The sequence below is a fragment of the Equus przewalskii genome, chromosome 7 (genome assembly GCF_037783145.1).
Source record: "Equus przewalskii isolate Varuska chromosome 7, EquPr2, whole genome shotgun sequence".
Lineage (NCBI taxonomy): Eukaryota > Metazoa > Chordata > Mammalia > Perissodactyla > Equidae > Equus > Equus przewalskii.
In genome coordinates this window covers 38,269,633-38,296,166 of record NC_091837.1, presented here as the reverse complement: position 1 = coordinate 38,296,166, position 26,534 = coordinate 38,269,633, and the positions used below count along the sequence as shown (strand labels likewise).

At 37.2% G+C, this 26,534-nt stretch overlaps 1 protein-coding gene across 5 annotated transcripts in view; it reads right to left on the bottom strand.

The window, feature by feature from the left end:
* Positions 1-231: 231 nt before the first annotated feature.
* FAM210A (family with sequence similarity 210 member A) overlaps positions 232-26,534 on the bottom strand; it is a 30,706-nt gene continuing 4,403 nt past the window's right edge. For 2 of the 5 annotated variants that reach the window (XM_008526336.2, XM_070629558.1), the window contains exons 2-5: positions 13,932-13,990; positions 11,646-12,147; positions 6,271-6,382; positions 232-2,625 (exon numbers count right to left, since the gene is read on the bottom strand). In XM_008526336.2, the coding sequence (XP_008524558.1) occupies positions 2,392-2,625; positions 6,271-6,382; positions 11,646-12,147; positions 13,932-13,971 (888 nt within the window). In that variant the 5' untranslated portion in view covers positions 13,972-13,990 and the 3' untranslated portion in view covers positions 232-2,391. Of the gene's footprint in view, positions 2,626-6,270; positions 6,383-11,645; positions 12,148-13,931; positions 13,991-14,510; positions 14,763-26,534 lie in introns of those variants that run through there. The other 3 variants (XM_008526337.2, XM_008526338.2, XM_070629559.1) reach the window with 2 other exon arrangements.

Sequence of the window (26,534 nt, the reverse complement as noted above, 5' to 3'; positions counted from 1 at the left end):
TTTTGCTATTATTCTTGAATAATCTAAGTCTCTTACCTAATCTATCTTTTTATTTAATTGTTAATTTCCTGAGTAAACCCTTTTCATCCATTTCATATAGGTTAAATCTCAGTCACAGCTGCCCCTTCACCCTGTCAACACATCTTACTGAAATGCAGACCTGCAATGAGACGTGGGCTGCCTGCCCCACGGCCCACAGAAGTTACGGGTGAATCAATCCAAAGCATAAGGTTTACTGTAAATGAAACAGTTTATTATATATAGCAAACTGTATTTACTATATATACATCTCTTGATAATTTAACTTGATACACATTAAAATATTCTGTTAGCCTGCTATTAATATTCCAAATAATATATTATAGATGTCCTCTTTTAAGCAATTTGCAGCTTGCCTTAAGGACCAGGTTAGCAATATGCTAGGCAACAGCATTTGACATGATAGAAATGTTCCTGATGCCAAATAAAGACAAAAGAAACTTCTCACATCTTCAGAGAATTTTTTACTAGAGAATTTCAAAGCACTCATCAGCATCTCACTTTCCATAACTGGTAACACAACACAATTATGAAACTGAATGGCAACAAAACTCAAAGGGACTGAACAAACGGCAGATACTCAGGAAAAGCAAATCTTAGTCTCAGGATTATTAGTACTTCTAAGAACTCACAATTTATCCCCATTGGAAAATATGTTCTGTGCAATATGAAAAGTAAAAGGAAACTGTTTTAGAAGAAAGAGTTCTACATAACACAAGATTTTACAACATAGGCATACTCTCAAGTTGGTCAAAAAAAAAGAAATTAACAAGAAATTTATTAATATCTTGGCATTTAATATCTGCAAAAATGTGAATTATTTAATAAGCTAAAACATGTAAGATGTTTTAGATTTGAGAATGTGCTGTCAACTTGAAATCACACTGTGATTTCAACTCTGTATCAGGAGACAAACCATTCTGCCCGATAAAGACTGCATGTGGCACAGCAGCAGCTGTCACCTCCCTGCTCTGCCCCACATCCAAAAAGACAAGAAAGATTCTACCCACAGTGTTACAATGTAATGACTAGACGTGTAGCAGATGTAGCAATCGTAAACATTTTTTCCCTTTAAAGTAGTCTCTAAATTTGACCAAACTAAGTATTCAATAGAAAAGTCCTGCAGAACTGTTGCTGGCAGACCCTCTGACATTCTCCTGCTTTATCAGATCACTCGCAAGAACGACAACCTAGAAAGAGTCCATTGTCTCTTCTGAACACCTATTCAGGGTTAGAATTGAAGTCAAAGCAATTAGAGCAAAAGGAAACAAGGCACACACATCCTTAACACACCCACACAATCACGGCAACTTTCGTACCCAACAGTGGCTGAATTTCATGGCAAGCAGATAATTTAAGATAGCTTTGCTATAGAAAAAGTTCAAGTAAAACACTCAAGCAAGGATGTTTCAATATAAGGGAAAAAGCAGCAGCTACAATTTAAAAATTTACTCCACAAGGAAATCAACATTAACTGTGGAAGGAAGACCTTGGGAGTCAGCTCCCTGACAGCCTGATGCCATTTTCCATCCTCCCAAACCTGGGTCTGCTCGAGAACCACAAGCCTGAGTCGCTGCTCAAGAATGTCTGACTTCAACAACAAATTTAAGGTATAATGATTTTCACTTTTCCTCTGAAAGATTAGTTGAAGAGGCCATAAATGATTCACAGTAGAGTTTTATATTCTAAGTGAAAAGGTACTATAGCCATATATATTTGCTTTAAAAATCTTGATAATGACAAGCTTCAGGTAAAAATCATTTTTAAAGGGTCAATTTTTTCATTTACATATAACCAATACATCTTGTTTACACTTTTTTCAGCTTTCTTCATATAAAGTCTCTATTTTAACTGGTACGTAATTGTTTTTTCTCATAAGACTTAAATATCCTCTTATTCACAGGTAGTTTTGATGATCAGTTTGTCTCCACAATGAGAACTGAATATAGTTAAAACCTCAGTGAATAACATAAAGATGAAGACCCTCCTGAGGGCCACCTCAGTTACTCAAGGTGTCAACGGCCTCATCTGCATAAATTAGAGCTGCAACAAAGCACAGTACGATTCTGCTTCTGCCGACCCTGAGTAAGAGCGCTGACTCGTAAAGCATAACTACTGCCTAATGCTGCTATTGATGTGAAATTCTCATACTGGGTTCATTTTTTCTTTTCAAAAAACACTGATTTTTCTAGTGATATTTAATGTTAAAAAGGTATCATAGTTCTTTAACCCTCAGAGAACTGGTATATTTAGGCAACTAACCAAAAAATAATCAGGAGCCATGTATCTTTGTCCACAGTCTCCGAAGGGTTAGAGTGCAGGAACTGTCTATAACCTGTTATATAAGGCACCCTATTCCACTTTTTTCTTAAAAGAAACTTTTTCTTTGGTTTCTTGTAATTTTTCAGTGAGTCTATCCTTCGTTTCTTCCATTTTCTCTGTGAGAAGCTCCTTTGTCTCTTCCATCCTGTCCTGTAGATAGTCCTTAACAGGAGGCGGTGTCGACATGTAGCCACGACTGCGCAAATACTTCACAGTGAAGGAGGTTCCTCCCAAAGTCACCGTATACCGGGCAGGGGTTGCGATCTGAAGAAAACAGCAGAGGGAGATCAACACCTGATTAGAACTATTGGCTCAAGCAGAAATGATTTGAAATTAAAATTCTTGGTAATAACCAAATAGTACAAATTACTTTACTGCTTCACAAGGCTAATATAGTTACATCCAGTATGGTTTTCCTGTCTAACAAGGGATGCTTCCTCTGTGAACTCATCTTATAAATATCTGTCACTCAGACACTGACCCAGGATTACAGAATATTTGCAGTTGTGGCACTGAAGTCTGTAATCAAGTGTTAGTCACCTTGACGAGGCAGGTTCACCAGGAAATCGGAACAAGGGGTCACGACCACTACCAACAACAAAGGCACACGTTTCCATTCCTTAAAAACGCTGCTGACCTGCAGCCATTGTATACCCAGAGCTGAACTGGAAACAAAGCACTTCAAATGGTGAGAGGCAAGCATGGGCCAAGCGGTTATTCTTCACTGAATTTAGTTTCACTTCCAAATCTCATTCCTTTGTCTTTTCCAGGCTTTATGCCACTTTCTCATTACAATCCACCCTGGGTCCAGAATCCCAACCAGCAACGTCTATGAGGCCAAAAAGTGGTAAAACTGTACAAGGTTGCAGATTTGCACAGGTTTAACTCTAACCAGAGATTTAGGGACCAAACTAAATAGCAGATGAACTGGTACAAAGAGAATCTAAAAGCAGAGAGAGGCTGCATCACATTCTGAGGCTTTTGTTTTAAAATTCAGTCATAACTGTAGGTGTGCCATGCACCAAAAACCCTTTGAAAGAGCTGCCTGTGCTCTCAATCTCCAATTGCCCTCCTCATTTTCTCCTGAATTTATCAAACCAAGTTTTCAGCAGCGCCACGCCGCCCCCACCGCCCACTCTTCACAAAAACTGCTTTCCTCACAGTCGCCGTGGAAGCCCCTGAGCCAACAGAACCATCTGAGTCCGCTTTTTCTGCTCCTCGGAGGGGAGCGCTTCCTTGGCTTGGCCACCAGACCCCACCTCCCTGGTTTCCTTCTGTCTCACAGGCTGCCCCTTTTCCAGTCCTCCTTGCTGATTCCTCCTCCGGTTGGCTACCTCCGAAGATGGTGGGACAGTATTCAACCCTTGGACCCCTTCTCCTCTCCACCTACCTCACTCCCTTGGCGGTACTCTCCAGTTTCATGTCTGTAGTGCCATCTATACACAGAATTCTTAAATTTAGATTTCCAGACTGAGCTTTTCCCCTAAGTTCCAGTATACACAACCACCTACTCATTTCCACCTGCATGTCTAATACAATCTCAAAATGCCATTTGTTCAAACTGACCTCTTCATGTTCAATGGTCCCACACCAAGCCTGCTCCTCTCAAAGTTGTCTGCACCTCAGAAAATGCTGACTCTCTTCCTCAGTTGCTTGGGCCAAAAACCATACTATAAGACAGCTTTGCCTCCTCCTTTCTCCTACATAATTCACATTTAATCCATTAGAAAATCTCATCAGCTCCATCTTCAAAATATATCCAGAATCCACCTACTTCTTCCTGCCATTCCTGCCACCACCTTGGTCCTAGTCGCTGCTGGCTCTCACCCAGACCACTGCGATAACCTCCTGCCAGGTCTCTGGGCGTCTACTGTTGCCCTGTTCTGGACTGTTCTCAGTACAGCAGCCAAAGTGATTCTGTTAAAATACAAGTCAGATGCTCAGAACTGCCCAGTGTCTTTCCATCTCCTCAGAACAAAAGCCAGAATGCTCACAATGGCCTGGAAGGTCACCCCAATCTGGCCACTCTGTTGCCTATCTGCGTGCTCACTCACTCCAGCCACACTCACTCCTCGCTGTTCCCTCAAACACTCCAGCTATCCTGCAGCTTTAGGACCTTGCACTTGGGTTTCTCCTGCTTGGAATGCTCTTCTCCCACACAGCTGCCTAAGCAACTCTCTCACCTGCTTGCAATCTCTCCTCTGAAACAAAACAAAACAACAATGCAAACATACCCCCCGTAACTGGTCTGTTCTTTCTTCTTAGCACTTTCCTTCGTGTGGGTGTGTATTGTTTTTTAACTTTACTGTCTTTGTCTGCCTCCAGCCACTAGAATATAAGCTCCATGAGGGCAGGATTTTGTACTGTTTGATTTAATTACAGTACTCCCAAGACCTAGAATAGCACTTGGCACACAGTCGGGCCTCAACAAATTTTTTTCAACTCCAACAATGGCGCCTTTCAAGGACAGTGCAAGGGGGTTAACGAGCACACCCCAGCCAATGCCACAAGGTCATACTCACCGGTTATTTTTCTCTCATCTTTGCCACCTCTTTTTGGGGCTTTGCCTGATTGCAGCAATAAATCCCAGTGTTTGTTGCTCTACTTGACAAACTGTAGGTTACAGAAAATACCCAGGAGACCCCCCTCCACATTTCCCACCTCACAGGGGGACAGTGAGAGGGAACAAACACTGCTGACACTAATCTACCTACAGGTAAAGCTTCCTGTTTCAATTCCAATGCAATAAACATGCACTGAGCATTGATTTGCCTACAAGGCACAATACCAGGCATAGTGAAAATACAAAGAAAATGAAGACATGATTCTGAAGTCCTAGGCGCATAATTAAGTAAGGAAAACAAACATTAAAAAAACCTAACACAGCCCCTGTGATATGAACTACAAGAGCTCCACACGTTACGGGGGCACGGGATATGGGGCAATTATACACAGGGAAATGGTTGAAATCATCACCATAATAGTCTGATTTACTAAGGTTAAATTACACCCATAATAACTAGAAACTTGATAATTTACGAATTTAATAAGTTTTAATGTTGAAAAACTCAGCAATTAAGCTTTAGCCCTCTAGCCAAAATTATAATAAAGGAAGCAATCTCCCAAGATTTCAGAGGAGTCTAATGAGGCCAACAGAATAAAACAATGTTACTTTGAGTACTACTATAAAACCATAATTGTAAGTATTTTTACATAACAGAAGAAAAATGAAATAACATCTAGTTTCCAAATGTTTTCTAGTTGTTTTTTCTTCCTTAGGATGAAACTACATGGAAGCTCATAATTATTTATCAATTGGGAAAAATGAGATTAATATGGCTGAAGCACAATTTACAATGAGTCTCCTCTCCCAAAATAAAGACCCTTAAGTGTAGAAACCATCTATTTACAAAGAAGGCACTGTCTGAAGCCAGACAACAGACTATGAACTTCTAAAATGAAACATAACATCTAACAACTAAGCCTGAAGTTTATCAGGTAAAACAATTTTATGAATTAACAAGATGAACTATATCATAAACAGTAAAATAAATGCTAAATTTCACTAACAAGTCAGGTGGCATGTGGATCTCAGAACAGGAAAATTAATATACCATCAATAGGAGAAATGTCAAAAAGATGACTTCTACCCTGGAAATTCAGAAGTCTCACATTTGATCACAGCAGGTTATGAATCATCTACCTATTTTCAAGGCACTTCTGCCTAAACCATCATTTTATTTACACTTAAGAATTTTAACTCTACATTAGTCATGAGACATATAAGAGACGAAATACAATATTTTAAGTTACAAAAGATAACTACTGGAAGCTAACAGGGAGTTTTATGGGGAACCAAGCAGGTCATCAGTTAAGTGTGAGGTGCAATCTATTTATAACAGTACCTACCTTAAACAAGGCATATGCTGTTAGTGCATTTCCACTCTGAGAATTTTTCAGAATGTTTACTATGCTGTCAGGTAACCCAATAAGTTCTAGAAAAGGAACGACATTCACTCCTCTAAGAAAGAAACAGAAAGTAATTTATATATATACAAACTTTTAGGGATAAATATTTTCAAAAGATTATCTAAAAACACCAAGACCAAATTTTGTTTAAAAGTTGATTCTTCATTATCAAGCACTTTAATTTCACTCTAAAGAACAACATATACACAAAACATCAATATCGTCCTGTATCTTACTATTTACAACTTCTGCTTTGCTTCTGCACATGGACATACCTGATTAACATATTTAGAAAAACAGAATCATTTATCAGAGCAAAATTAATAGCTTTAAGTAACCTAAGAGGAAAAAAAGATGAGAATCATTTACCTGATCTTAGTTTCCTCAACCAAACACCACTTCCCTAGAATGCTCCAACTCAAACTTGAAGGCCTAAGATTTTTACCTCTAAAACTACATGTCACACTACATTGTTATTGTTAAAGCAAGTGATATTATAATATCATTTATTGTGTTATCACGCAAAGAATAAATGACTCTATGGGTTTGATGAAAACTTTAATTTTTCTAAAAGGATGCTTCTATTCTATTATCAGACTTAAAAGGCAAGTAAAGAAGCAATTACGATAAATGGCAACACATTTTTAGAGGCAGCGAGAGAAGGCAGAGAATGTCTCTAATCTGAGCTGTTAACCCCTAACTTACTTTTAGTTTCCCTGATTACCAACATTTTGCTACACTGGCTTTCTCACTCTCTCACTGTCTGTAGTTTTTCAGATATTGTGACCCTTCACCCCTAAATCAAAACAAGGCTCTTGTTCTGCCCTGCACCTACATAAACATAATATAATAATCACATTCAGGAAATTTAACATATAAACAGGACACAGTTAATACAATAATACATATACTATTTAATATTAAAATGTCCTGAATTGTCCCAGTATGTCCCTCATTACTATCTTGTCATGTCTCTAGTCTCCTTTTCTCTAGAATTGCTCCCCAACACTTTCTGTTGAGGAGAAAGGCATAAGTCTTTCTTGATGTTTGGTACTTTTGAAGCTTCCAGGCCAGTTGCATGGTGGAATATCCCTCAATTTGGATTTATCTGCTTGTTTCCTTATGATTAGATTCAGGTTAAATATTTCTCAACAGGAAAACTGCACAGTTGATCCTGTCTCCATCTCAGTGCATCACAACCATGGCTACATAATGTCAGTTTGTTCCATCATCAGTGTGAGTAACTGTGACTCTTGGTTAAGGCAGGGTCCACAGGTTGCTCCACTGTACAGGTACTCTTTCTCTTTCTAATTAAGGGAATTGCCTGGATCCATTATTATTATGGTAGTTGTAAACTCCTAATTTATTTTTTATATTAAAAAATAATTTGATTAATTGGGAAAAAGTTGTCCCCTTCTCTGATTTCACTACAATACTAAGAAATCAGGAACTACTCTCAATAGATATGGCTGATCATCATCAAGGAAATTATCTACCATCTACAACAAGAGAAAATCAGATAACTGAAGGAAACTTTAAAGAGTTAAACTAAAAAATCCACTGCAAGTCCAATCTGGTTTCTTAGATAACAGAATCCTATTAAAGCAAGACTCTGTACTGCAAAGATTTAGCTATTCTATGGATCTAATCAAGTCACTGTGTACGGTTACATGCCACCACAACATGCTAATTATATTTTATAGTACCAATACAATATTATTTCATTAATCACTTCCTAGTTCAGACTAAGACCAGTATGTAAAATCTACATATTTAACAGCAATCAGGAGGGGGAAAAAAGACAATTATTTAATCAAATGGCAGACAAAACTGAGTGATTTTCAAAAAACTATCATGGGCCGGCCTGGTGGTCTAGTGAAGTTCACATGCTCTGCTTCAGCAGCCCGGGGTTCACGGGTTCAGATCCTGGGTGCAGATCTACAGACTGCTCATCAAGCCATGCTGTGGCGGCATCCCACATACGAAATGGGGGAAGATTGCCACAGATGTTAGCTCAGTGACAATCTTCTTTAAGCATAAAGAGGAAGATTGGCAACAGATGTTAGCTCAGGGCCAATTTTCCTCAGCAAAAATCAACAACAACAAACCATGATAAAGATCAAACAATAATTACCTCAGACAACTTGCACAAGTACCCTTTGTAAAATAAAGCAACTGGTTCCACTTATTTCTAAAATACTGACTTGATGAATTGATTTTTTTAAAAATAAAAATAACTTTCATTTTCTTTGGAACTGCTAAATATGAAGCGTTAATGAGGGTCTGATTCAAACAGTAACAGACACTTGTTGTCACTTTTCACTCTGAAGTTCCTGTAGTCTGACTGAAATCTGTGCTTCACAAACCACCAGCTTTGTGGATGTTTCAGCTGATGTAGAAACATACAAGGGCAAAAGCATGTCCACAATCCAGATAAAGTATAGTAAAAATAAGTCAAGATTTTGCCTCACAGTGGATCTGTAACTTTAGGAACGTGAGGCCCAAACTAAGAGGCAGCTAAATGTAGGGAAAAAACTATCATCACAGAGCTACATTTGATCAAACAGAGCACTTCTGGTTAGAAGAAGATCTCTGCAAGCTTTTGCCAGACAGAAGTGACAACAAAGCTTAGTTTAAAATAAAAATCTATCAGCATGTACAATTTAGATCTCCCTGAAATAAAGTATTTCAAAAGTGTGTGATCTTTACTGCTGAGTTAACTAAATACAGAATGGCAGTTTGCTCTACAGTGCCTAGAAGGGGAGTAATGCTGGTTGTCAGAGTGACTAAAACAAACACTGGGCAGCAATGCAGTGTGATGGCAAGTGCCTATCCTTCAAGGTACAAACTATTTTTTCCCCTTTCTTTTAATAGTAAGTAGGCAACAAGCAAGTAAGAGAGAACTTTCTCCGGGTAAAACCAAATAAAATAAAGCCAGCTTCTTGTCAGTTGAATTGAAAATCTGTATTTAATACAATTCAATTTTCCAATAAAATCACCTCACAGTAAAAGATACACTGCCATACGAAAATATCCTAAATCCTAATTTTCTAAGTATTACTTGTGATAAGATCTTCACTTAGAACAAATCAACTTTCAAGGATTATTCTAGGAAGCAACACAACCTGCACAATATAAATTAGCTATGTGATGCCATAACAGAACTGGACCAGTAGTGACAGCTGGACAGCAGTGATGGGTCTGGCACCCAAATTCCCATGCTGACAAACAGCGAAAAGGCAAGTTGCAGTGGATAAGGGATATGATTTTAAAGTGGGTAGTCTTACCACCATGTTTACACACAAGCATTCCGCAGAACGAGAAGGATAAAACTAAAAAGATGCATTTCAAGGGTATGGCAGAATGTCACCACAACTGCCTCAGGTACCAGACAGCACTGAAAAAATCTTAAATATAATTAATATCAGTAGGTTATGTGGGAGTCTGTTTTTTTAGTTATAGAACTCTTACTAAAGAAGGCAAGAAAAAGCGAAAGGAACAAAAGTACTCTTTTTAATAGTCCAAATGAGAATCTCATATTCAATGAATTAAAAACTTAGATTTCTCCCTCTAAGGCCAGGAGGTTCAATGCTTATTAAGGACAACCTAAGGAGGGAGAAGAAACAAATATTACTCATGTCATCCCCCACAATACTGAATCAGAAAAATCCTCAATGCCTCAAAAAAGAAAATTTAATATGTAGAAAGTCATTAATTAAATAGAAGAACTGAATGTCTATAATGATTTTTATTCAAAATGGCATGCGATTTTATGCTCTGTTAAAAAACTAAGGACAGTTTTGAAGACTTCTATACATATTATACATGTCTGGAAAATATCATTAATAAACAAAAAGATAATTCCATAAAGTGTACATACAAGGACCTTGTGCGAAGAAAGGAACAATTCTTGGAGAAAGAAAATAATGATACATAATGAAGGAGGATATAACTGAATAACAGGAACATAACAGAAAGAAAGATATGAAGAGAAACAGAACAGCACCAATTTACACAAGGTAAAAAATCCTTTCAGAACCTTGGTAAAGAAACATCTCTAATCCCATATTTCCCAGGAATAAGTACAGTCTCCATTCCATTATCTTTTAATTTAGTAAATAATAAGCTTTTTCCAAGGAGTGAGCTTTATATGTGAAACTATCATATTTTATTAATACCTTAACATGAAACCATTAAATATACCCAAAGTGAACCACTGAAAATCAGTGAACTTTTGGAAAGTATAAAATAGTTCTAAAGCCCCTGGGAGAGTTTACTAAGACATCAAAGTGGTCTACGATGTGCCTTCTCATGGCCTCAGGACAACGAGCTCCTGGCCGGTCACGCCCAGACCACCACAAGGAGAGCCCACACAGCAGTTCCAAGGCAACGGGCATGCGCAGGCACGCACTCGGCTCTGCTAGCAGTGGAAACAAACCAGAAATCACGGAGCAGCTATTTCTCAGTGTACTCCTGCTTCTAAAACAATGTGAATAAGACAACTTACCTTAAAAGAAAGCAACAGTACTTAATAAGAAAGGGAAATTTAGAAATTCTATGTTTTACAATATCTTGAGGCTAGGCCCACCAAATTAACGTTTTAAAAAAAGTTTTAAGAACACCTAACATGAGATATACCATCTTAACAAATTTTTAAGTGTACAACAAATTAACTTCTAATCAGAACAACAGACCTTACCTTGACATTTATCAGATGTGAGTAACATTAAAACAGTCTTCCATTTGCTCATTTTTGTGTCTAGCACAGACGTTAACCAGGCTTTGGAAAAACATCTTACTAATTTCCCACCAAAATCATACACATGGCAAAATAATAGATATCTTTTGACTTTTGTGAATACTTTAAGAAATATGTAAGTAAGCTCACAGTGCTGTCAAGTTTCTGAAATCTGACACTATTTCTCTGCCATCCTAAATGTTGCTAGGAGATTAGCACGGTGATTAAGAGCATGGGCTTTGAAGTCCGACTCCGAGTTATTTTGGGAAAAGGTAAGTTATTTTGACTTACTCTTGCTTAATCTGTTTTCTCAATAAAATAGGAATGACTGCACTACTGCTTCACATGGCTGCTGAGGATCAAATGAGAAGACACAGTTAAAAAATTTAGCATAATACCTGCTGTGCACAGTATGTCAGCTATTACTACTATAACATGAAAAACAGCTACGAAAAGTAGTCACCCTCTATCAGTTAAAGACAAAGCATTTAAAAAACTATTTAAGGCTTTCATTAGCACAATTAAGATTAACATTCTGGTAAAACAGGGAAAGGTACTCAACCAAGCAAAAACTTACTTTATGGCTGCATAATAAAATGTTCCAAACCAAACACAAGAAGTTATTAGGTGCACTGGAATCAAAACTTTTCCATATTGTCTAAATGTTTTCTTAAATCGTTGGTAAAGACTAATAGATTTGTCTTGTAAAGGATCAGGTTCTTCCTTTTTGGGGGATGTGGCATTGGATGATATAACCCTCTTGGATAAAATATCTTGTTCCCACTGTTTATGGTGCAGGATCCCCGGTTGAGGTGGATGAGCATCAAATGGCTTCCTTTCCTTTGCAACACACTGGGCAGCAGGTAAGTGCAGCCATTGTGTTTGAGGGCCCTGTACCAAAACTACTCTGGATTCAGTTTTATACAAAAGTAATGGTCCCTTTATGTTTTGACAGTGTCCAAAAAGACCGGCTTTATGTGGTTCCGTGCATGTCCTATGTGCCACCTGGAGTACAGTCCTTGATACATTCCATTGCATTTTGAAGAATGGTGACTGATGGATTTCAGCTTCTACAGAGACTGGATTTAAAAAAAAAAAATTAGATTATGTATAGATTTCCATTTTAAACCAACCCCCTAAAAATAAATCATTAACTATTAGGAAGTAAAAGGACAGATATTACTACCAAATCCACAGAAATTAATATTAAGGAATAGTGTTCTAACATAGCTCAATTTTAAAATTTCATTAAAACACATCATTTAAATAGGATATAGTAAACAAGTCCAGCGAACAGCATGGAGAGTAGTGTTTTGAGGCTACTGTATTACTACAAAAGGGGTGTCTGTAGGGCTTCTGCTACTCTACAAAGAAACAGTGTAACATAATGGAAAAAATCATAAGATCTGGAAGCAAAAGACCTGGGCCCTAATGTTTGGGGGACAATTCCATGCAATTCCCTTTTAGACTCCTAGCCCAAGTCCACTAGTAAAATGAGGATTACCTCAGAGGGTTGTTACACGAATTACAGGAAATTTCTGATGTAAACCTGCTTTTGTAAGTGTTAGTTATTATTACAAATGTTAAGGTCTGATGAATAGTTGATATCAGTATTCATTTATTCTATAATGCCTTTAGACTAAATTACATAAACCTGTAAATCACACATTATTGGTTGGTGAGAAGAGAGAGAGACTTTTCCAGATATCTGAAACTTTTTGTCAGAAGGACAGTAGAACATAATTTTAAAAGAACACAGACTTAAGCATAAGATGGAACCATTAGAGTTAATAGTGGTAAGTGGTATTATTTTGAGCAAATTACCTCTCTAGACATACATTTCCCTACTGGTAAAAGACAATTAGATTATGCATTCCTACAGAGCAAATCAGTTTCCTTCCCTCGGCATCAAGTAGTGCCACCTGACCCCCAATCTCCACCCTGCCTCGCACCAGTTTCTTAGTACTTCTAATATGTTGAGAATAATCTTATTTTTTAAATTGTATGCTAAATAAGAGTCAACAAGATTTGAGTTAGCACCCCAGTAAATTAGCACTCCGATAAATACAGATACTCCATTTTACATGAACATTATCTGAGTACAAAGTTGACTGTCACCATATAAAAACATCCACTAATGAATTGTCCCCCTATAAAATTAACCCCTTGACTCATACCCTCCCTAATTAATAATTAACAGCAGCTTCTACCAGGGTCTCACAGATAATCCAACAACACAATGCAAGTAAGTTAATTTAAACTGCAAATCTTGCAAGACAAACAGGCTCCCAGGAAGCCTTTAAAAGTGATACTGGAGATTGCTATAATCAAAAGCAAAGTCAATGACAAGTAACAATCTGAAAATCAGACCAGTTAACAACCAAAGAGAAAAGCTACAGGGATACGGGCAGGTGCTTCAAATAAAGAGTGATTTAAATATTAAATGACTAAGGCCAGAGAGAAAAATGATTAGGCCCTTAATTATTTTTACAAAACTGACTTACTATTTGCTGTGAAAATCAGACATTAAGTAAAAGATATATTATTACAATCTATATCTTTATCTATAAATCTATGCTACTCGTATGTCAAGGGGAAAAATCACCAATTGGTTGTTTATTCTAAGAATTAGCTCAGTTGGAATTATAAACTAAAATTTGTCAAATATAAAGTTCAGCTTCATTTTTCATACAAAAAAAATTCCTTTTGTACCTTTTACTTTACAGTTTTGGTCTCTACTTTGGTTGGATTTATTCTGAGGCTTTTCTCTAGCGCCATTATCTTTGAATGATTCCTGTCCATGGCTTTAGTGCAGGTGGGTTTTCTGAACGCAAAAGGCTTTCTTTTTTTCTTTTAAACTTACTTCCTTTACAGGGCAGTTTTCCAGAAGTTGAAGTTCCCATAAGTCTAACTTTCAGATCACTGGATTATTATGTGTTCGTGCATATGAATAAAAGAAAAAGGATTTTTTTTAAAAAAAGGTATCTTTCTAAGTTTCCAGTTTGCACCCTTTCCCCCGGTTTCCCCAACTACACCCTCCCATTTTTAAAAACTATCTTTATCCTCTCCACTTCTTATTGCCTGTTTCTAAAAACATCTTTATTGAGATGTAATTCACATACTATACAATTAATTCATTTAAGATGTAGAATTCAATGGTTTTTAGTATATTCACACTTGTGCAACCATCACCACAACCTAAGTTTAGAACATTTTCATTACCCCCAAAAGAAATCCCATATCCATTAGCAGTCACTCACCATTCTCCTTACCCTCCCAGCCCCAGGCAACCACTAGTCTACTTCCTATCTCTCTATATTCGTCTATTCCAGACATTTCATACAAATGGAATCACAGTATGTGGTCTTTTGTGATTGGCCTCTTTGACTTAGCAGGTTTTTTCAAGGGTCATCTCTGTACTACCTCTTGAGCTAAGATTTACCTTTATTCCCTGAGAAATCTCTGGGCTAGTGTCATCCAAACCTGGCTGTATATCAGAATCACAGGGGGTTGGAGACGCTGCACAGGAGTGGAGGTGGTCTGAAAATACAGATTCCTGGTGTCCACCTAGACCTAATAAATCAGAATCTCCTGCAGCCAGGTCCCATCCGACAATATGAATTTGGGGGCCATCTCTCCAGGTCCAGCAAATCGCTTCAGTGCCAGAGGCAGCATAGTGGCAAAGGTATCATTCATCACCATCATCATAATGGGAAGATGTTTTTGAGCCCCCACTATGTGGTAGGTGTTTTGTAAACACTTTACATGTATTAACTCATATTATCCTTATAACAACCCTATGAAGGAGGGACTATTGTCATTATTGTGTATCTGAGGACACCAAAGCACGGACAGAGAAAATAACTTGCCCAATGTCAATCAACTGTTGAGCAAAGCAGCTGGGATTCAAACCTAGTTTCACCACAGGCCCATGCTGGGTCACTAAGCTAGAAGGCCACTTCTAGAACAAAGAGACAGTGACAATTTTCAGGAGACCAAGATATATGGTAAAAGTTCCCTAAGGAAACATAGGGCCCAAGAAATGAGTCTTAAATTTTAAACTGAAAACCAAAATTAAATTAATTTAAATTTAAATGGCCACACGTGGGTAATGGCTACAATATCTGACAGTGCAGCTCTAGACTTCCAAAGGTAATCAATCACAATAGTGATGACATACACAATAACACTCACTAGATTTCAAAGAACAAACCCACTCCAGATGAGTGCAAGTAAAAGCAGAGGGGACGTACAGTAAGTATCACAACTATTCTAGAATGATAGGCTTCAGGAACAAAAAAAAACAAAGCAAAGTAGGAATTATCTTGTCTCACGGCCAGTACTTGTGTATAACGGTCTCAACTCACCGGCAGCTTCCATTTCTGGATTTTTACTAGTCTGCTCATCTTTTCAATTAAAGATAAAAGTTTTTGGTTATTGGTCAATGATGGAGGTGCCATTTCTCATAAACCCTACCCAGCTCAACTCAGCTACATCTGGACAAACAGATGAGTGGACATGAAGAAATTATGAACTAAGAGACCCCTAAAATATGTCTGGTACAAATGCAGAACTGCAGTGATGAACAACTTAATCTTGAATTTCTTCCAATGAAACACAGTAATTTCAATAATAAACTTTTAAAATCATGAAGTTTAGCTTAGTTTATGAAATTGTAGCTAATCAATCCAATAATACCCAGTGTCCTAGAGACAGGCCCAAGACCAGGCATGAGGAAGCAGTAAAACACATATGTGAAAGTTAGGAGCCTCTCATGTAGTAGTCACGACGCAGAGAGGAGGAGAGTGAAGACAGCGGTCAAGAGTAAACCAATAAGGACGCAGTGGGAATCAACAAAAGAGAAGTTGAGTTAAAGGAACAGAGGGGAGTGTAGGATGGATTGGAACAAATGCCAGTGAGAAAACAAATATTAGAGTGCTGTTGGGATTCTACAGCAGCTATATCCTGAAATTCCAGTTCCATAAAGCCAAATAAGTTAGTTCACGAGATTTCCTTTCTTCCCTCTAGATCCTTACCAAACCCAAGCTGCTCAAGATTATATGAACACATTTGCATTCCTCACAACCTAGAAGCCTAAGACATTCAGGCAGCACTGGAAATACTGCTTGTCCAAGTGAGTGGACAAGGAATTAACGAATTTATACTACATTCTTTTATAAAAAATGAAAAGACATTGACCAAAAAGTTATATAGAGTTGAAACAACAACTGGCAATAGCAAGATTTGGTTCTCAATTGTGTGAATTTGAAAAACTCTTCTGTTAAACAAAATCTTATTTGGAAGTCCAATAAAGAACATAAACAAAGCAAAAATTGCTCAGGTTAAAGCAAGACTGAGAGGAATGGACCTTCTGGTTTGCTCCCACCTCCTGCAGCCCACAGGGCACACCCACAGAAGCTCTAACTGTGAAAACACAATCACAAAGTAGACAAATTCTCTGTACATGACCGTCCTACTTCATTTAATTGCCATTTTCCTGTAAGTCACAACACAGGCACTAATTCCTTCTGAAGTCCCTGAATCTCACAATCTGGATAAGAAACTCCACTGAAAATTTATCAGATATTGGAATTTTCTTTTCTCTGTGGATTCTGTTTCTGGAGGGCAAGAAGTTTGTCTTTATACCTGCTAGTTACAGGGACTAGTGCAAAACCTGGCATCTAGTGGGTGCTCAGTAAAATTCAGTTCAGTGAATGTCAACAATTTGTCAGTTTTTAAAAGACTCAATTTATCTCTAACAAATGACTTCTGAAATCAAGGTAGTACCTTTAGTTTGCGAAGTTTTGGGGACTGACAAAAATTAACATTGTCTTTTAAAGGGAATTTAAAATAATTATGATTAGTATATTAAAAGTGCAAATGGAAAAAAGTAAACAACATGCAATATAAGCAGAATCGAAATTCTAAGAAAGAATCTACCAAATAAAAAACCGTAACAGAAATGAAGAAGGCCTTCAATGGGCTCATGGCCAAGCCAGACTCGACTCACACTCAACACAGCCAAGGACAGAATCAGTGAGCCTGAAGAGAGGTCAGTAGAAACAAATCTAACTGAAATGCAGGACAGAGGGAGGGAGGAATAGAGAAAGAGCCAACAAAAAATAAAACAAAAAAAAACAGAACAAAACATCCAAGCACTATGGGACAATTTCAAAAGGCGTAACACACATAATAGAAATGCCAAAAGGAGAAAAAACAGAGAAAGGAGCAGAAAAAATATCTGAAGTAATATAAAGTTTGAGAATTTTCAAAAATTACTAACAAACACCAAACCACAGGTCCAGGAAGCTCAGAGAACACTAAGCAAAATAAATATCTAAAATCCATATCCAGGCATATCATGTTCAAGCTGCAGAAAACCAAAGACAAAATGTTGAAAGAAGCTAGATGGGAAAAAATACCTTACTTATAAGGGAAAACACATAAAGGTTTGAGCCAACTTCTCATCAGAATCCACGCAAAAGAGACTAAAGTAAACATTTAAAGTGTTTAAAGAAAAACCACCAAACTAGAATTCTATATCCAGCAAAATTATCCATCAAAGGTGGAAAAGAAATAAAGACTAAAGTCTGATAAGTCAGACAAAGAAAAAATTGAAGGGATTCATTGCCTGTCAGTAGACTTGCCCTTCAAGAAGGAAATAATTAAACTCAGATCTACATAAAGAAAAGAAGAGAATCAGAGAAGGAATCAATAAAGGCAAAATAAAATCTTTTTTATTCTTAATTGATCTAAAAGGTATATGTCTGAAGTAATAATAATGATGATGTATTATATGATTAATAGCACATGAATAAGTGAAATGAAAGACAGTGCTGTCACAAAGAATGAGAGGGAGGAACTGAGAACACTCTGATAAGGTACTTACAACAATATATGAAGTATTATAGTGTTATTTGAAAGTGGACTTAAATTAGATAAAAATGTATATTACGAACTCTAGGAAAGCCATTAGAAAATTTATTTTAAAAAGTACAATTGGTACACTGAAAGTGGAAATAAAATAGAATCATATAAAATGATCAATTAAAATCAGAGAAGGCTGAAAAAGAGAGGGAAAAAGAAACAAAGGACAAATGGCAATGAATAAAAAACACTTACAAACATGGTAGATATTAATCCAAAAATGTAAAAATAACCTTAAAAGTGAATTGTCTAAACATGCCAATTAAAAGATAGATTGTCAGAGTGGACTAAAAAAAAATAGGGCCAACTAGATGTTGTCTAAAAAACATCCATTTTAAATATAAAGACTCAAATAAGTTACATGTCAAGGGATGGAGAAAGATACACCACATTAATACTAACTAAAAAAAAAATAGCTGGAGTAACTATACCAATTTCAGACAAAGTAGACTTCAGAACTTCCTTGATTATCAGTGAAAAAGAGGATTATTTCATAACAATAATGTAATGATAATGTAAAGAGAACATAATAACCCTAAACATGTATGTACCTAACAAGAGAGGAGCAAAGTACACAAGGCAAAAGCTGACAGGAAGAAACAGATATATCCACTATTATAATTGGAGACTTCAATACCCCTCTGTCAGTACCTGATAGATCCAACACACAGAAAATCAGTAAGGATATAGTTGAACTAAACAACACTATTAATCAAGTCGATCTAATTGACATTTATAGAATACTCTATTCAGCAACAGCAGAATATACATTCTACTCAAGCTTATAAAGAACTTTCCACAAAATAGACCACATCCTGGGCCATAAAATATACGTGAACAAAGTAAAAGAACAGAAATCATGCAGAATATGTTCTTGGATTATAATGGAATTAAACCAGAAGTCATTAACAGAAAAATATTTAGGAAAGCTATTTAGGAAAACCTCTAAATATATGGAAATTAAACAACACGCTTCTAATAATCCAGAAGTCAAAGAAGTCTAAAAAGTTCAAAAAAATATTTTGAAGTAAATGAAAACACAATTTATCAAAACTTGTGGGATGCAACAAAGCAGTGCTTACAGGGAAATTTACAGCACTGAATGCACATATTAGGGAACAAAAATGATCTAAACTCAATTAGCTAAGCTTCTGCCTTAGGAAACTAGAAAAAGAAGAGTAATATAAACCTTAAAGCAAGCAGGAAAAAAAAGATAAAAATCAGAGGAAAAAAAATCAATGAAATCAAAAAAGAAAACAACAGAAAATATAACAAAATCTAAATCTGGTTCTCTGAAAAATATCAGTAAAATTGATAAATCTCCAGCTAGGCTAACCAACAGAGAAAATATATATTACCAATATCAGAAATGAAATAAGAATCATGACTACTGATTCCCAAAGACACTAAAAAAGTAATAAAAGTATCCTATGAACAACTCTATGCCCACAAATATGGTAACAGATGAAAAGGACAACTCCTCGAAAAACATAAACTACCAAAACTCATACAAGAAGATATAGATGACCTGAATAGCCCTATATCTATTAAAAATTGAAATGATAATTAATAACCTTTCAAAAAAAGAAAGCACCAGGCACAGATGTTTCACTAGTGAATTCTACCAAACATTTAAGGGAGAAATAATACCAACACTCCACAATCTCTTCCACAAAATGGAAGCAGAAGGAAGACTTCCTAACTCATTCTATGAGGCCAGCATTACTCTAACATGAAAACCAGATAAAGATATCCAAGAAAGGAAAACTACACACCAATATCTCTCATGAACATAGATGTAAAAATCCTTCAACAAAATAACAGCAAATCCAATCCGACAATGTTTAAAAAAATCATATGCCCCAACCAAATGGGATTTAATCCAGATATGCAAAGAGGAGTCCAATATCCGAAAATCAATGAAAGTAACCCATCATATCAACAAGCTAAAGAAAAATCACATGATCACATGAATTGATGCAGCAAAAGCATTTGAGAAAATCCAACACCCATTCATGATTTTAAACACTCTCAGCAAACTAAGAGTAAAGGGGAACTTCTTCAACCTGATGAAGAACACCCACGACAAATCTACAGCTGATCGATACTTAACAGTGAGAGACTGTGGACACTCTCCTCCTAAGCCTGGGAACAAGGCAAGGATGTCCTTTCTCATCACTCCTATCCAACAGCATACAGCATGTTCCAGCTAGTGCAATAACACAAAAAAGTGCACAGACTGGAAAGGAAAAATAAAACTGTCTTATTTGTAGATGGCATGACTGACTACGTAGAATGTTCCAAAGAATCCACAAAAAGACTTCTGGAACTAACAAGCAAGTTTAGCAAGGTTACAGGATACAAGTCAATATATAAAAGTTAATTACTGGGGCCGGCCTGGTGGCACAGTAGTTAAGTTCACACGCTCTGCTTCAGCGGCCTGGGGTTCATGGGTTTGAATCCTGGGCACGGACCTACACACCACTCATCAAGCCATGTTTTGGTGGCATCCCACATACAAAATAGAGGAAAACTGGCACAGATGTTAGCTCAGGGATAATCTTCCCCAAGCAAAAAGAGAAAGATTGTCAAGAGATGTTAGCTCAGGTCCAAGTCAATTACCTTTGTAAATACCAGCAATGAAATATAGTAATTTGAAATTAAAAAAAAAACCACACACAATACCATTTATAAAAGCACCAAGAAAAACCAAAACAAACTAAAAAAGACCCCAGGTATAAATCTAACAAAACAGGTACAAGATCTATATGAGGAAAAACTATAAGACACTGGTGAAAGAAATCAAAGATCTAAATAAATGGAGAGAGATTCTAAGTTCATGGTTAGGAAGACTCAATATTGTTAAGATGTCAATTTTTGCCAATATGATCTACAGATTCCACATCACAATCCCAATCAAAATTCTAGCAAGCTATTTTGTAAATATAGACAACCTGATTCTAAAATTTATATGGAAAGGAAAATACCAAGAACAGCGAATGGAATACTTAAAGACAAAGCTGGAGGACTGACAGTACCTGACTTTAAAACTTACTGTAAAGCTACAATAATCAAGACAGTGTAGTATTGGAAAAAGAAGAGACAGATCAATGGAACAGATAGTGTCCAGAAAGAGATGCACACAAATACAGTGAACTGATCCTTGGCAAAGGCGCAAAGAAATTCAATGGAGAAAGGGTAGTCTTTCCAACAAATGGTGCTGGAACACAGAGATGTCCATATGCAAAAAAAATGAGTCTTACTTGTTTTATACAGGAAAGTTTGTACCCTTCCCACTCATTTTTGCCATTTCCCCTCCCCGTTGCATCTGGCTACTACCAATCTGTTCTCTGTATCTATGAATTCAGGTTTTTATGGTTTTTTTAGACACAGACCTTATACCTTTCACAAAATTTTCCTCAAAATGGATCACAGGCCTAAATGTAAAATGCAAAACTATAAAATTTCTAGCAGAAAATCTAAGTGACCTTGGGTTTGGCAATGACTTTTTAGATACACCATCAAACAGCATGATCAAGAGAAAATATTGGTAAGGTGTACTCCATTAAAATCAAAAACTCACACTCTATGAAAGACATGGTTAAGACAATGAAAAGACAAGCCACACACTGGGAGAAAATATTTTTACAACACACATTAGATAAAAGACTTGTATCTAAAGTATATGAAGAACTCTTTAAACTCAACAATAAGAACACAACTCAATTACAAAATGGGCTAAAGATCTGGACAAAACGGGCTAAAGATCTGGACAGACACCTCACTAAAGAAGATATACAGACAGTCAACAAGCATATGAAAAGATGCTCAAGTCATCACACCTGTTAGAGTGGCTATTATCAAAAAGACAAGAAATAACAAGTGTTGGTAAGGACGTGGAGAAAAGAGAACACTTGTGCACTGTTGGTGGGAATGTAAATTGGTGCAGCCACTATAGAAAACAGGAGATTCCTCAAAAACTTAAAAATAGAACTACCATATAATCCAGCAATTCCACTTCTGGGTATTTATCTGAAAGAAACAAATAAAAAAACAACTCAAAAAGATAATGTACCCCCATGTTCAGTACAGCATTATTTACAACAGCCAAGACACAGAAGTCACCTAAGTGTCCATCAATGGATGAATGGATAAAGAACATGGGGTATATTACACACACACGATGGAATATTACTCAGCCATAAAAAGAAGGAAATCTTGCCATTTGCAACAACATGAATGGATCTTGAAGGGATTATGCTAAGTGAAATAAGACAGGAAAAGACAAATACTGTATAATCTACTTATATATGGAATCTAAAAAAAAACACACCTGAACCCATAGGTACAGAGAACAGACTGGCGATTGCCAGAGGTGGGGGGCGGGGAAGACAGCAAAATGAGTGTGAAAGGTACAAACTTTCAGTTATAAAATAAAAAAAGTCTCGGGGATGTGATATACAGCATGGTGATTATAGTTAATAATACCATACTTATATGTGCAACTTGCTAACAGAATAAATCTTAAAAGTTCTCATCACAAGAAAAAAAAATTTGTGACTACGAGTAGTGATGGACGTTAACTAGACTTACTGTGGTGATCATTTCGCAAGGTGTACCAACACTGAATCATTATGCTGTAGACCTGAAACTAGTATAATGTTATATTCAATTATATATCAAGAAAAAGAAACGATGTTCAACATCAGATGTTACCAGAGTTACAAACTAAAACAACGAGATACCACTATACACCTATTAGAATGACTAACATCCAAAACACCGACAGTGCCAAATATTGGTGAGTATGTGGAGCAACAGGAACTCTCATTCACTGCTAGTTGGAATGCGAAATGGTACAGTAACTTTGGAAGACAGTTTGGCTGTTGCTTACAAAGCTAAAAATAGGCTTACCATATGATCCAGCAAGAGCACTCCTGGGTACTTACCCAAATGAGGTGAAAAGTGATGTCTACACAAAAACCTGCACACAAATGTTTGTAGAAGCTTTATTCACAATTGCCAAAAACTGGAAGCAACCAAGAAATGCCTGAATAGGTGAATGGATAAGCAAACTGAGGTTTACAATAGAATATTATTTAGCAATAAAAGGAAATGAGTTATCAAGTCATGAAAAGACATGGAGGAATCTTCAACGTATCTTGCTAAGTAAACGAAGTCAGTCTGCAAAGGCTATATGCTGTACGATTCCAACTATTTGACATTCTGGAGAAGGCAACACTATAAAGACAGTAAGTAAAAACACCAGTGGCTTCCAGGGGCTCCAGGGTGGAGGAGGGAAGGGATGAACAGGTAAAGCACAAGGCATTTTGAGGGCGGTGAAACTATTCCGCGTGATACTGTAATGCTGGATAAATGTCATTACACATTTGTCAAAATCCAGAGAACTGTACAACACAAAGAGTGAATCCTAATGTAAACTAAGTAATAATGTACAGATATCGGTTCCCCAGTTCTAACAAATGTACCACACTGATACTAGATGTTAATAATAGAGGAAACTGTGTATAGAGGGGCCAAGGGATAACACGGGAATTCTATGTACTGTCTCTGCCCCATGTTTCTGTAAACCTAAACTCCTCTAAAAAATAGTCTAGTAAGTAATTTTCTTTAAAAAGTACACTGTGGCCTTGCCAAACACAACTGATATTTAGCATGGCCTTAACCTGAAGTACAGGCATGAGAAAGAAAGAAACGTAGAATTCACTGGGTTGAAACACAGTAAAAGGGATCTGAAGAAAAGAACTGCCTCTAATTATACAAACTCTCAATTATCACCAAATAGGAGGAAATTCAAATTTTCTTCTTTCAGATTACCATTCTAATTTATTCATTTCAATCTCTTTCTTAATCACATCTTGACTGCTGTTTCAAATCAAATTTAGTTTGCTGCTTAGAAAAAGTAAAAGCATGCAAGTTTATCTGTAGTACTTTCTGGGCCGTTACTTTCCTTCTCCCTAATGCATTTGATACTTCAATTTAATTTCTATTGTATAATCCATCTCCTTCATCCTGTTCTGCTTTTGAGCTTTCTGATACCAGAATTGAGCCAATAAACAGTTCTGGTAATAATGGAGCCACTGTTAAATCCTTAATCTTCAGAAAAAGTTAAATTATGTCCCCTAGTGAACTCCCAAGGAATTTCGTTAATAATTCACTGATTTCCAGAGCAGTCTTAAATGTCAAATGTATCACTTATAAAGAAAATGAATGATTTTTCCAAAATAACTACATAAATTTATCCATTTACACAAATGTTTCTCTCTTCATCTCTTTTCAGAGGATATAAATTCCTTAAGGCAAGCAAGCCATGGTGGTCTGTAATGGTAACGGTGGCCCAGAATCCACCTGGTTCCACTTCCACTCCCTTTCTTTTTGGCTCTGGCAGTTGTTATCACAAGCCATTGTAATGGGAAGAATGCAGGCTTTGCAATCAGAAAGATAAGAGTTCCAATCCTTTCTGGTATTACTTTATTTAGCTTTTCTTCCTCATCCCCAAAATGGGATTAACTAATCACTCTTTTATCATATGGTATTTATGATGATTGAATGAGATAAAGTATGTTAAGTATTCAGCACTTCATATGCTGTATCAATAATTAGTTCTAGTTTCCCTCCATGTTCTCATCTATTGACCTGGGCAAACCAAGCTCATATTCTTCCTTCATCTAAACTTTTGTTATTCCATTTGGGTGACCATGCAAAATCCCAGCTTCTTTAGCAATTCACGTGAGTGGCCATAACTTTGACCTTGAAATTATCTGATACTGCTCTCCAAATGAAATCCTGAAACTATCCTTTCCTGCTCTCTGTGGCCTCTCCTACTTCCAGCCTCCACTCCCTTATTCTCTCTGGTCTCCAGTCTAGGGCCCTGCCCCACCCTACCCCACCCCCTTTTTCCCCTCAAATCTAACGACTCCTCCTGGTTTCAGTCTGGCCTAGATTCTACAGTCCATTACTTGAATTACTACTTTGTCCTGCAATACCAGCCCACAAAATCTAATCTTGAGCCAGTTCAGCCATCTGTTTTTCCCACAACTACATCTCAGTGGCTGAGCACTAACAAGAACCACACAAAGTAGTAAATTAGTACCAGCATACATTGATGGCACATCACCCTATCTCACAAAGGCTCTGGATGCTGCGTGACAAGCGAAGATGGTTCCTGATCAGCTTCCTCTCCCATTCCTCTCAATGACCACTCCACACCTTTCCCAATCTCTTCAAGTCTCTTATACTTTACTTTCAGCTGACAATAAAATATACATCAGATCATATCTCTTCTGTTTAAAACTCTCCAATTTCTCTTAGAGTAAGAGCACAATAAGTCTTTACAGTGCCTTACATAATCTCCCTTTCCCTCTCTGAATGCATCACCTACTCTCAAGTCTTCTTGCTCACTCTGCTCCAGTCACAGTAGCCCTGCTACAGCTCTTCCAACATACTAAAAAGGCTCCTGCTTTAAGAATTGTGCATTAGCTGCTCCCTCTGCTAGGAACAGTCTTTCTCCAGTTATCCACTTGGCTAACTCCTTTACTTCCTACAAGCCTCTGTTCAAACAGCACCTGCTCCGTGAGGCCTGCCTTGACCATGCTATTTAAAATTGCTCCCAATCCTCCCCTCCTCTCTTCCAGTCCAACATCCCAATCTTCCTTATCTTGCTGTTTCTTTTTTCCTAGCACTTATCTTCTACCATCCTACATAATTTACTTACTGTGTTTAGCACTTATGGTCCCACAAAGACAGAGATTTTTTTCTTGTTCACTGCTGCATCCTAGGTGCCTAAAACAAAGTCTGGCTCGCACAAAGGAGGCACTCCAAAAATATTTGTTGAATGAATAAACTATGAGATGGCACCATTCCCCACTTCCCTTTAAAAATGAACCAAACTTATTACAGGTGAATTTTCTCAACTTCAGCCTTCCCTCTTCCAGAGTTACCTGCATCCACATCCATCTCAGAATCAGTTAACTCCTTCCTCAGAAAATGAACTTCCATTCAGAGGCCAATCGTGTGTTCTAGAGCTATCCTTTCCTCTCTATTCCAAGACTCTGCTCAAACACATTTTCCTTGTATTTTTCTACTGCTATTCTCTTTCCTGTACTTCAACTGCCCTCTCCACTGGCTTCTTTCCTTCGGCACATAGATATGCCATTAAGAAAATCGGTATCTGTAATATCTGCCCAATTTCCAATTATCCTCACTGCATTTAAGGATCCCCAGTCCAGCAGCAGCAGGGCCCACTGTAATTTCTGACCCACAGAGAAGAGTGATCATAGAGCTCTTCCATGGATGCTGGGGCTCTCCTCACAAACTTTTTTTCTCACAGTCATGGTGAAAGCTATCTCCTCCGGACCCTTGCAGAGTGGGTGACCTGGTCTTATATGAGAAATCCGTTCCAATCTCCCTAAGTCTTTGGATCCCTTCCTCTACAGTGTACCAAGGCAGGTCTGGCATTTTAACTTATTTAACGAAGATCACCTTTTGGTCCATGCTTCAGCCAACCAGCCAAACTGTT